The sequence below is a fragment of the Calidris pugnax genome, unplaced genomic scaffold, assembly GCF_001431845.1.
Source record: "Calidris pugnax isolate Ruff unplaced genomic scaffold, ASM143184v1 scaffold470, whole genome shotgun sequence".
Taxonomy (NCBI): Eukaryota; Metazoa; Chordata; class Aves; order Charadriiformes; family Scolopacidae; genus Calidris; species Calidris pugnax.
The window spans coordinates 57,449-70,469 of record NW_015092761.1 but is presented as its reverse complement, the minus strand read 5'-3'; the positions used below and the strand labels follow the sequence as shown (position 1 = coordinate 70,469).

Genomic DNA, 13,021 nt, shown 5'->3' with positions numbered 1-13,021 from the left:
GTGGAGCCCAGGGAATCATTCTATGATTCTAAGATAAAATGAGCACAAACTTGAATATAAGAAGTTCCATCTAAACATGGGGAGGAACTTCTTTCCTGTGAGGGTGGCAGAGCCCTGGCAGAGGCTGCCCAGCGAGGTGGTGGAGTCTCCTTCTCTGGAGACATTCAAAATCTGCCTGGACACATTTCTGTGCAACCTGCTCTGGGTGGACCTGCTCTGGCTGGGGGGGGAGGACTAGATAATCTCCAGAGGTCCCTTCCAACCCCTTGTGGGTTGATTCTCCATTTCAACCTATTGGTCCGAGATCGTAACGTTTGATGATGTGTCTTAAGGGCTACAGACACTGCTACCTGGGCTCTGCTTGGCACATCCTAGCTGGATGTTTCATTGAGGCAGATGATTCTAGGGACCAGAAGACTCATCTTGATATGTGTGGATTAAAAAAAGCCTCTCCTTTCCAGGTGGTGTTATGAAGTAAAAAATGAGCTTCCTCTGGGATAACCAGTACTTATGCCAAGTATCTGTCCAGCTGCAGATTTGCAGCAGCTGGAGCTACACTGGTAGCAAGTAGTCTTTCATTTGCTTATGGACATAAACATTTTCTGTCAACTCTGCTGGTGTACCAGTGTCAATAAAGCAGATATCTGCAACTTCAGATGCTCCAAATGTTGATGTTCAAATGAGTAATTTTCTTTCTAAGTTAACCATAGCCAAAACTGTGGGTTCAATTCTTATTGCTGCTATGATTATGTTTGAGCAATTTTGTCATGACTTAAAATCTAGGTGTTTGACAGCTTTCCTCCATATTTTCTGCTTGAAAGCAGATACCATGACCTTGTTAAATGAAGCTGAGAATAAACTACTGTATGAGCAGATGTGCTATGTCAAACATGCAATATGAACAAAATTGCAGCATTCATGCTTAGTTTCACTGCTGTATCTCTGCATGGAAGAACAAGACTGGTCCAGCCTGTAAGCCCACAGCCATCTGTGTGCATTACAAATCAAGTATTTCTAATTTCCTTGTAGTCAAACAGCACTTCAGAGTGTTGGTTCACTTCTGAGCTCCAGTGTTGCAGCTCTGAGCAGATGAGGACTCAAACTTTGGTGTCTCACATACTTGTTACATTGGAAATAGTTATCAAATGGTCTGCAATGTTAGCAGGAAAATCTGAATAGCTTCTTGAAGGTTATCTCCCCAATGACACTGGGCACCATAATTCTGCTTGGTATTTCCCAAAGAGAAATACTTGTTCAGCCACTTTGTGGTGTTTATGTGGTATAGTTGAAACTTCAGGATCTCAGGTAGAGAGAAAACCCAGATACTTTGACACTGGTGAAGGCTGCTGAGGAGACATACCTGGCAGCACAGTAAGGGCTACAGAGTGAATAGGTTACCATTGTGCAGAGAGGACAAATTTGTACACAGCACTGGACAGTGAGTCAAATAGGATGCTGACAGTGTTGGGAAGTTCCAGCTGACTGCTCCATCTCTGTGTGCCAAGGAAAGGTATATCCAAATGGATCACCTTACCTGGCTCCAGGACACAGCCACATCAGCACTCAGAAAGCAGCCTGGCGTGCTTCTGCTGTCAGTAACAAGGATGGGAGAGGAGAAACCCAAGATGTTCTGTGACTCCTGTGTTAAAAAGGGATGGGCATCACCTCTTATTCAGTTTTCAACTATGAAGCTGTTAATAAAACCAAAAGACACCTGTCCCTCCCATGACACTTTTGAAGGTTTCACCATGGCTCCATATTAGACCTCCAATTTTTTCCATTCCTCCTCATTCAGTGCATTCATGCTCCTTGGCAAAGAGTCAGGATGGCCCTACCGTCATGGTCAATGTCTCTGCCTAATCTTTACTGGTCCAACATTGCCTGTGTATGGGCTGCTCCTGTTTGGTGGCAGACCTATTTCTTCCATTACCAGAAAATAATCAGGAGCCTTACTCATTTGACTGCCACTGCACCAGATCAACAGTTCACTCATATGTAGCAATTTGCCATGCCCCTCTGTACTGAGCTCCTACATGCCAGACACATCTGGCTCACCTGACCTGGGAGCTGTACTTCACTATGAAGAAAGGGAGGTAGAGCTGTGCTATAGATGGGACCTGCTGATGAACATCACCTTGTCCAAATGAACAGTGCCCACTGGCAACCTGTTAGTAAATCACTTCCTTGCATTAGATAACCTGGAGATTTGCATCCCTGGTTCAGTCTGCATGAATTTCAAATGGTTTCTCAGTTTGAGAGCAAAAACCTTGAGAGTTCTGTGCCAGAGGTACCACCTAGGAACCACTGCAAAAACTAAGGTCGTGTGGCATGGCTTCCCAGGTTGCCAAAGACATTGTCATGCCTGCAGAGCTCAGCAAAGCCAACTGACAGAGCAGTCCATCAATCCATCATTGTTTGGACTCCAGGAGATGGAAGGCCTCTAACATTTCTGTGCTTCCACATATTACAGAACAGTTGAAGTTGGAAGGCATCTCTGGAGGCCATCAGGTCCCTCCCAGCCACCCCTGACATCACTCCCCTCTAGCCCCCATGGAAACACAACGTACACACACCTTAGAAAGTGTCTGATTTTTCATTTGTTCTAGCAAAAGCTTATAGCAACGTATTTTCTAACATAGATGTTTCTCTTGTCACTGACAGTTCTCCCTGTCACCTGTGCACTTCTGATATTCACAAACACAAGCTCAGTTTGATCTCTTTAGCTGCTCTCTAAGATGGGGCTCACAGGACCCTGCCCATTGTTTCTTCCTTTATGTGGCTGCCAATGAACTTGTGCTCACTGACTGGATTGACTGGTGCTGCAAGTGGGCTCCCAAAGTGTGGGAGTGGGTTTCTTAATCATTGGGATGGTGTCTGCAGTGCTTCTATGTGTTTTCTAACTTCTGACCTCCTAACTCTGTGGTGGCATGTACAGTTTCTCATAGCTTCACACAGTACTTTAGTAGTGCCACAAAGAGGAGTCTCTCAGGGATTCCTTGCTAAATCTAGTTACTCCTGCTGAAGTTGCCAGAATGTACTACATAGCACCCCTTTTTAGGTAGTTTAGTCAGTCCACTGGTGAATTTATTTTTTCCAGTTGCAAGATTTAGAGCATCTGTTATTGGGTAGGAAGTCTCTCAGTTACACACCATTTCCTTGGCATCACCTTGGCATCATCCCATGGCATTACGGGATTGAGGCTGAGATCATTAAAGTTGAGTGTCTCATTTTTATCTCCTGCATTCAGCCACATTTTCTTGTACCCATTGTCAAATCCATGCTTCAGGACACTCTGATGAGTTGCCATGTTTCTGAGTTAGGAAGTCTGTGCAAGCAAATGAGGATGTAAGTCCCACCTTTTGTTACTGAATACAGAAGACTTATACGTGAACATGGAGATATGGAATGCTCTTTTTGCCATGTACTGGTATCCAAAAAAAGTGAGTGTCATTTATATATGAAACACAGTCTAAAATACACAGGAATTTTCGTCTTCTGAGTGGGTTTAATCTACAAGTCTAGTTTAGCAATGACATCTCATTTTGAGGGTCCAAACTATGAATCCACCCTCATACCCAGTTATTTCTCTAAACCCACTGAGACCATCATGTTTAGTGCTTTGGTTACTATTCTTAAACCTTCACAACTGTTCATCATGAATGAGTCAAATGCCGAGGTGCTATAAAGCCTGTGGCACTTCCTTGCTTGTGTCCTCATGCCAGAGAGCTTGCAACCAACTCTGCTGTCATCCGTCAAGTCATTCGTTCTGTCCCAAAACCTGGGAAGCAGATCATCTGCCAACACCAGTACAGGGACTCTGTTTTGCCCAGATAATTAACTGCTGCCCTCAGATTCCTGGTCTGAGATAAACAGAACTGTTGCTAGGTTGAGCAGGGTCTGGGATTACCAGTTTCTTCTCTCACCTTGTTCTCCAGAGGTCTGTGAACTACTGCCATAGTTACAAATGGGTTTTCCCATTTCCTTGTGTGTCTTTGACGATGATTGTCATGCATTGTCCCAAGCTTTCCTATCACTCTGGCGAAAAAAAACCCTCATGAGATACTGTGTTGATGAGCTGCAAGATCTTCAACTTGTCTGAGAAACCTGGAACTTTGATAAACCTTCTCAGTGAGTGTAGCCCGCAGTTTCCTCAAAAACTGTCCCAACATCATGATATTTTCAAGAGGGGGTCTCTGTCCACTGTTACGGACCTGTGATTTGGGGAAATCAGAATTGAACAGTAGTTTTTCACATCAGTTGGGACAGATCTGGATGTGTTGCTCTTTTGCTCTCCCAAGGGAAGACTTCTATTTCATTTCCTGCTGCCTTTAAGAGGTGCTTTCCCAGGAGAGGTGCTTTTCCCAGGAGACTGCCTGCATGTCATTCTCAGCAGCTCACTGTGCGCCGCTGTGCTTCTGGATGCAACCGAAAGTCCTGCTTTGCTTTTAGGTCACATCACTGAGCCTAACCTACAGTGTAAAATGGCTGGTCACATAGTACAATAATCCACTTCAGTCCCTGGGGAATGAGGATCTGCAGGGATGAGGCTTGAGCAGGGTAATCACTAACCTCATCCCACTAGCTCCTTTCTGCTGGCAGTGGAGCTCTTTCCAATTTCAAGAACGGGAATTCACTTTCTTTTGGTTAGTGCTTTGGCTCTGACTCACTTCCAGGTTGGATGAACGGCAGGTGAGGGAGCCTGGCTTTCCCACCTGGTGGCCTTGAGTCCTTAGGTTGACCATATCTGGAGACCATTGTGCCTGCATTGGCATAAAATGCCATGTGTGTAGATTGGTCTGGAGAGTTTGGAGTTGAGGATACTGAGAGCATGACTACAGAACTGAGCTCAGGGCCTGCCAGTAGCAGTGCAGCTCTGTGGAAAGCCTGTGGTCCACTTTGTGTACTGCCAATTTCATGCAATAATAATAAAGCAAATTGAAAGACATGTATGCTCATGGTCACAAAGCTTCACAGCTCGAGTTAATGCAAGGAATCTTAGCTCATGCTGAGTGATGATGGTTCAGGGCAGCACAAACGGAAGCACTTTGCTGCTGGAGAACCTCAAAAAGATGCCTGTCTGGCATCTCCATCACACAGCCTGCCACACCGGGGAGAAGGTTTTGAGATCCTGGTTGAGTCTCCAGCTGGCAAGGCTGCTCTGTAGGAACCTGAGCCTCATCCCATGGCACCAAGATGAGGAGGTAAAGTGAGTAGCTGAGAAGGGGCTGTTCACACCGCCTACACCCAGTTGTACTGTCTTGTGATAGTCACAGGGAGGTACCCTGTGTGCAGAACACAGTACCCTGTCTGCACCCTTAGTGCAGAAGAGCTAGGCAAAACAATACTGCTGGGGGTTGTAGGAGGAGTCAGTTTAACTTATTAGGCTGCTGGAAAAATAACTTGCTGGAAAAATAACTTGAATTCTTTTGCCCCTGTTCTGCCAGCTGAACCAGCTGAGTCTTCATCTGCAGGAGTCCTGGACATGCCTGGGAATGGCTCAGGGGTTGGGACTGAGCCAAGGGCCATCTTCCAAGAACTAGCATCAGATCTAGCCCCTAAGACTGCAGGATTGTATTTAGTGGCAGCACTTTATGTAATGCCTAATACGCATACAATCCCCTGACCACTTGTTCCGGCCTGCAAATGCTGCTGCTGTGCATCAGTCCAGCTGAACATGGAGTCCTGAGGGAGACTTACTTGGCCAGTTGATCCAGCTGGAAAACTTTTCTAGGAGATTGAGTTGTTTTTTTTCCCCAGAGAGCTTAATGTGCAGATCCTGTTTTCACAAAGAAATGAAAATAAAACATAAATAAAAAATAAGAGAGCCATAAAAAATAATTGAATGGAAAAAAAATTTCTATAACCAGAACAAGAAAGAGCATGTTATAAGAATGGCGATTAGTTGGGGGGGAGATTTGCATTGGCTGGCAAGAGGAAAAGTGGCATTTCAGACACCCGTGATGCCAAACATCATGCCAGAAATAGAGAGCTTCAGGTGGCAAGAGAATACCCTCCTGGCTGAAAAGTATTTGTGTTTGTCTCGGTTTTGACCTACTGTAGCTTGCTTTAGACTCTGTTTTGCCAAGTCAACTGGTTCTTTTTCTAGCCTCCTGCATCTTCCCCTTGCACGCCGTTACACACCTCTGCTATCTCTCTAGGTCTCACGGGTGCCGTCCAAAATAAAGCAGGCAGCCGTGAGCCCTAAGCTGGGGGACCCGTGCACAGCCTCAGGCAGGACTTGCCATCAGCACGGCGGGCCGTGTGATGGGACTGAGGCCCGGCCTTGCGTCCCCCCAAGTTCACAGCTCCCTCCAGGCCCCCGCCTCCTGGGCTCTGAGGTCCCACCAAATTGCCCAGCAGCCTTCACAGGAGTCATTCCCAGATGAGGAGGGCACAAGGGCGCAGGGAGCTTTGGGGGTTGCCCGTGACAGGAGGATCAGGCCGTCATTTGTCTCCCTTCATCCTCGCTGTCAGAAGCTCAAAATAGCCCCGCTCCTGCAAGACTCCTGTGCGGGGTCACGCCTGTTTGTGTAGATGATACGCTTCCACTAATAGCGCTCGAAGACATTCCTCGGCGGGTAGGTTGCCTTCTATATCTCAGCGCAACGTGCTCCCATGTAGGAGCTGGACAACTGTGTTGTGTCCTAAGACGGCAGATGCTATTCTTACCCCAGAGAGCCTTGCTCCGGCACAGCTCCTTTCTCAGCTGAAATGTTAAAAGTCAGAAGCAGGCCCGAGTGTGCTCTCCCTGGAAAGAGCATCAATCAAGAGTGGCCCCTTTGATGCCCGTGCAATGACACTGTGCCAAGCCAGCGCCTGGGTGCTCGCCGTGGCCTCCTGGGACGTGCTGTCCCATGGGGAACACAGCAGCTGCCCAGGTACTTCCAGCATTTGGCTGGGGCTCATTTTGGGGTGCAGGGGGCACCAAGAAATTAAAGCAATGCCTGTGGACCTGAATGCCCATTTTTTGCTGATCATCAAGAGGCCCCGGTCCATGAGTCCCTTCCCTGGTGAAGAAAACAGAGTCAAGGCTTTCTCCAAGCTTGTTCCAGAACCTGCAGCATTGCAGAAACCTATGTCCCCTCTCAGCCAAGTGGAGCAGCCCGTGGACATGTTCCGGTCAAACACAGAGCTGGGACACCAGTGCTTTAACAGTGAGGCCAGCAGCTGAACTTTATGCGAATTTTGTCGCAGAAAAAAATTAATAAGCTAGTAAGAGAGGGTGTAAGTTAGAGAAAGCACAGTGTTGAGGTAGGGCTGGAAGTGTGCTGGGGTCTGGGAGGAGGAAAGATGTATGTGAGGATAAGCGATAAGATGGTAGAGGATGTGGGGGTGGAAGAAATGACAACTTAGCATCAGGTTTGGGGAAAAAATGTCAGGAGAAATCTGAGGGGAACCTGCTGGGAAGCACTACAATGATAATGTAGTGCAAATGACAATCTAATTCATAGCTTACTGCAAGAGAGCTTTGTAAAGCTTAATTTTACTTTTGAAGAAATATTTTACAGTATTTAATCTGTACAGTAAGTTGGTATGTTGTTTCATTACTGCTGCACATGGCTCATTGCGCTGTGCTGTGGGGAGCTGGCATCCTCAGGCAGCATTTCTCAAACCCAGGAGCACAAGCTGTATTGGGAGGAGGCATTGAAAAGCCAACCTTCCCAGAGGACTGAAGACTTCAGGGCCTTCTGGCAGTCCCCAGCTGGAGTCTGGAAGCCCCTAGACATGGCCCTGCAGCAGCCTGCTCCCCAGGCAGGGAAGGCAGCCTGGGTTGAGGTCCACTGGCCCCTGGAGCTGCTGCCATCTCTGGCTGGAGGTAAGTGGATGGGGACGGTGCATAGTGGCCCAAGTTTTGAGTTGCTGCTGTGGCCCACCCCACAGGGACCTAGCTTGTCACTCTGTGTGAGCCCAGCCTGTGGCCACCCCCCTTGAATTTGTTTTTTGAAGACCCTTCCAAGGAAAATAAAAACACAACCAGAAGTGGAGGAGAAGGTGGGAACAGAAGCTCAGCATCTGAGTGATGCTAGTCACTGCTGCCCGTCCTGGGAGGAGGGGGTAGGTACGTAATGGGGAAAGGAACAAATTAGCAGTTCTGAGCTGGGGGTGAGTGTATGCGGGAGGAGCAGAAGCTGGGAAAAAATCCCCACTGACAGCCACTGCTATAAAGCCTGCTGGATTATCAGGATCAAAGTGGGACACTGATGTAAGGAAGATGAATTCCTCACTGCTTTATGGAGAATGAGGGTCATTTCACATTGACACTCTATCTGTGGAGTGAGGTTGCCTGTCACCTGATAAAGGCTTGTGCAAAGGTCTTGAGAAAAACATCAGTCCATCGTGACCATAAGCGAACATCTCTGAGAGAAAGTTTAAAATAGATGCGGCTGATGGGCTCATATAGAACTGCTGTCCCACATGGAGGGCCAGGGATCTCCTGAGCTTAAATTCAGGGTTCCAGTAATAGTAGAGCAAATGTTTGAAAATATTCCCCTTCATAAACTCTTTTGTCAGGAGCCCCAGGAAAGGAGAAATCACCGGAGCTTTGCTGTTAGGCTCTCACAACTGAGGTCTCACAGGCCCTGTCCCGTGCCAGCAGCACAGCCCCAATGTCAGCACAGCACTGCTGGGAGAAGTGCGGTCCTGCTTTGGGATCAGAGCCCGGAGAGCTCAAGTCCAAGCTTAGCTAAGGGAAGGGGCAGACAGCAGACCCTACAAGCACTCTGTGAGATACCGGCCACCTGGAGGCACTTCTCAGGGAGCAGCATGCAATTTGAAGGACCTGAGGGACTCATTTGGAATGAAGGCAACATATGCCTGTGTCACTCAGCAAAGCAGTGGTGGAGTGAAGTTGGCACTGCATCTTGAGCTGAGGCAGACTTAGCATGTATTTTCTCAGGCCGCAGCCCTGAGATGTAAAACACCCTGGTAGGTGTCTATATCTGGTGACAGGTCACTGTCATTGTCTCCTGCTGGAGTTGGTCTGCTTTGCACGACTGATTGTTCCTTCAGGAGGAGCAGGGGCTTGTATCCTTCCCTCGGCGTCTCAGATGGATGCAGAGAGCAATTAAGAAAGCGTTTAGGCTGACCACTAAGGAAATAAAACTGCCAACATAAAATAATGTCGCTTTTAACAAATTTCCTGAAGCTGCAAAAGAATCTTTTCTGCAACCTAAAAGTTAGTTCAGAAAATGCCACTAGAAAATTCTTCAACATATCCTGTTGGTAACTTCACTGCAGTGACCCTGGTACTCAGAAAATCCTGTGGAAATCCAGTAAGCTGTTTTAACCCAGAAAGGTCTAATGCTTAAAGTGAACAGGTTTATACAAATCCCATACCAGTATATTTCCATTTACTGAAATCTGCTCAGAAGTGGGATTTGTGCATCTGTCACAGATGAGTGTCAGCCCGGGAAGATATCACCTCATTGCTCTCTTTTTTGGGATACAGTTGTTGCTAGTGCTAATATTAAGCACCTAATCCTGATTTTCCTTCCCTCCCCCTCTTGCCACTTGCTCTCTTTTTTCTTTGTCTTACCCGGAGGTGTCTTAGCCTGCCCACTCCACTCCCCTACTCTGTAACAGGAGCCCCTCAGCTGCTTCGGTGGGTGATAGAAAGGGCATCCTGAATGTCACCTCTTCAGCCAGCTCTTCCGCTGATGTTTGCTGGGAACATGAGAGGAGTCTGAGTAACGCACAACTCTGAAACTCAGTGAAGAGCTGCTCACCTCCAGATAAAAGTCTGCTGCTTTTCCTGTCCCTCCACTGCTCTGTTAGTGTGGCTGTCCCATTGTCCTTGTAAGGCAGACAATATAGTCATCAGTTGTAAACATCCCTTAGGCAGATGAAAGAGAACATCAACTTCTCTGTCCACATGAAGACTCTGAGCCATACATATATGTCCTATAGAAATTCAGTCTCTAAAAGGAGGACCAGGATTAGGAGATAGGAAGGCTACCAGAATAGTGAATAGTTGCCTCCAAATGTCCAGTCAGTGCTTACTGATAGCCCAAACTATCAGGATCAACTGAGAACAAAATAAAAATCGTTGTACCAGGCCCACAAAAAAGAGAAAGATAGCAAAACTGATGGGAGCACTGGAGAGGCAAACTGTTTGGACCATGATCTTTCACTTTGGGAAAGGAACAACCAGGTAGGAAGATGATATGCTTACATAATATTAAAAATAGCATGGAAAAAGTAAAATTGTATTTTCACTAAGCATCCAGTGTACAATCATGCACAAAATACCAGCTGGACCTTTGCTCTAGGCTGATATGGCTGTCTGCTTATTTTCAAATTTATGAGGCTCTCTTTGCATGATGCTTTTTTTCTGCTCTGGCTTTCTCACAGCTGAGCAAGCCTTACTCATCCTTACTGCTTTCAGCTGGGAGATGGATGCTGCTGTTTCATATCCTCTCAAATGAGGATGAGTTTAAGTTTTGTAGAGCAGCTGGAAAAGCAAATTATTTGGGATTAAAATTTTCTGAAGACCTGGGGAAAGGGAAGGAAGGGAGTAAAACAAAACCTTACTGTTTAAGAAAGCCTGCTGTAGTCACAGTGTTCAGAAGCAGGGGATATTCATCACGGTAATGATCACAGCAAAATGGCTTTGCGTATGCCACAGCTCTGCAAGGCCAGATTACCACTGCGGGAAGGCATATTGGAGCAGTGGGTAGTGCTAAATAGCTGCTCCCAGAAACCACATCCACAGCTTTTTCCCATCTAACCCACCAGCAAGCCTGGAAAGTCGGCGATCTTCCTACACTTACCTGTTCGACCTCAGCCATTTCCACCTCCCTCTGCAGGAACAGGCTTGTCCAAGTGCATCAAAATTGCTAAAAATCCCCTTGCTCAAGTGCTGTTTATCAGCTAACAGCAAGGCAAAGGAGAAGATAACTTGAAACAGTATCAGACTGTCTTTAATTAGAAAGCATCCTAGTGCTATAGCATCTATCTGAGGGGGTTTTGTCAATCAAAAGAAAAGAAAAGATAGCAAATGGGTTTGCTGTGCAATCAGTTTCTTCTGTCCTAGTGAGTAGGCAGGGTGTTCTTCCTCTGGAGATTTTGTGAGAATATATGATAATAGATGCACAGATGGACAAAGATCTTTGAACTTGTTCAACACCAGGTCATATTTGGTCATTATAAATGAAAGGAACCTAACTTCAGAAGCATGTCCAAGCAAAGCCGCTTGTCACCAAGTCTGGCACCTGTGTAACAGTGTTCAGAGACAGTAACACATCAAAAGTTGTTGTATTATGTATAAAATTCTGTATAAAAACAGAACAGATGTATATAAATTCTACCTTATGGAATATTTACAGTGTTTTATGAGGGTCTGGAGAGCAGTCATCCAATATGCCGGTTAGGTTGAAGCAGGGCAGAATAATCACCAGTAATTACCTACCACAAGCAGGATTGACTCCATTCACCTTGGCTCTGGTGTGTACTCACAGGACCAGCACATCCATGCAGACATTCCCTGTCCCATGTCCTTGAGCACCTCCCAGGCACCTGACCCTGCTCCCCAGGCCATCAAGCTACAGGAGGAGGTTTCCTACCAGAGCAGAAGCTCAGCAGGTCTGGGCTCTCTCCAGCCTCCCAGGGCTCACTAGGAGGGTGTGCAAGGGGATCCCTGTTAAAGGGGATGTCTGCTGTATCCCATGAGCATTACAGGATCCATGTGCGCAGACAAGTAGGTCGCTGAGACCTGAGAAGGCCAAAGGCTGCTTAGACTTCATACAGAGATAGTAGGAATGTGCTTGTGTTTCTGTCTCCCATGACTGGCAGCAGCACAGAAAATATATTGCTGTTTTCAGTATGGTTTCCCATGTATGCCTGGTTTGATTTTGCTCCAGTCACAGACATTTTTCATCAACTTGAGGAAATTTGTGCTCTAGGCTTAACCACATGGGTGGCACATTATGTAGAGGAGATTGGGATGATGAGAAATGTCTTAGGTGGGAGAGTCTACATATTTCTTTGATCTCACCCAGTACAGCCATTCACAGAGTCACACAGAATCACAGAACAGTTTGTGTTGGAAGGGACCTTCAAAGAGCACCAAGTCCAAGACCCCTGCCATTGTCAGGGACATCGTGTAATCTTATTTCCTTCAAAGTTATGCTGTGATCAGAAATAACACACAGCGGTGATGTTAACTGCTGTTCACTATATCATACACACATTTTCTGACAAATGGTATTTGGTGACTCAGAATTAAAAAGGTTTGTACCAGATCTCTATATTCCTGTAACAGGGCTGTGGAAATTCTTACCAGCATACAGTTGCCACCTTGAATGTGTCCAGCCTGTGATAACAAGAGGACCCTCCTGTACTCTGCCTACCCTGCTGCTCCTCACTTGATGGAACTTCTTTTTGAGGTGATGGGATCCACTTTGTTGCCCCAGTGAGCTGCACAGTTTTTTGACTGTCTGCATGTCATGCAGGCAAGGACTGAAAGCTACTGAAGCCTACCGCTACTGAGGATGTTTCCAGTGACATACTTGAGAAGTGATATTCTGGAATTGGTGTTCTGGAGAAATATGCTTTGACAAGTTGCATGGAATTAGCTGTCTCCAACAATGTAGTGATATCGAAGATTCATGCCCAGTGGTTCGCTCAAGAAAAGCTGTTTTTCATGATTCCAGGAAAATTTCTGTTTCTTAGCACAAGATGTAGAGCTGCGGATACCTTCTCTGCTTAGTTTTGACCATTTGTCTACTTCGGATGGATAGAGGGAACCTCCACTTTAAAGCCACAGAAATGCCATTGTGAATGAACATTTCGAGGTTTTCACTCTCCCACTTAAAGCAGATCTGTTGCCAGTGTTGGTCAGATCAGTCATGGCTTTGATTAGCCAAGCTTTTTGGTCAGAGGCTCCATAATCTCTCTGAGTAGCCTGTGCCATTTCTCCGTTACCCAATAGGCAAGAATTTTCCCAATGTCTAACTGGAGTTTTTCAGGCAACAACCTGCGGTCATTTCCCCTTGTTACATTGCCTGCTACTCTTGAAAAAGGA

The 13,021-nt window shown here is 46.4% G+C and overlaps 1 protein-coding gene across 2 annotated transcripts in view; it reads left to right on the top strand.

The window, feature by feature from the left end:
• The window catches only part of LOC106900568 (myosin-3-like), a 31,876-nt gene extending 19,511 nt beyond the window's left edge, over positions 1–12,365 (top strand). The window contains exon 31 of one of the 2 annotated variants that reach the window (XM_014962657.1): positions 12,260–12,365. In XM_014962657.1, coding sequence (XP_014818143.1) covers positions 12,260–12,316 — 57 coding nt within the window. In that variant the 3' untranslated portion in view covers positions 12,317–12,365. Of the gene's footprint in view, positions 1–461; positions 920–12,259 lie in introns of those variants that run through there. The other variant, XM_014962658.1, reaches the window with a different exon arrangement.
• Positions 12,366–13,021: the final 656 nt, after the last annotated feature.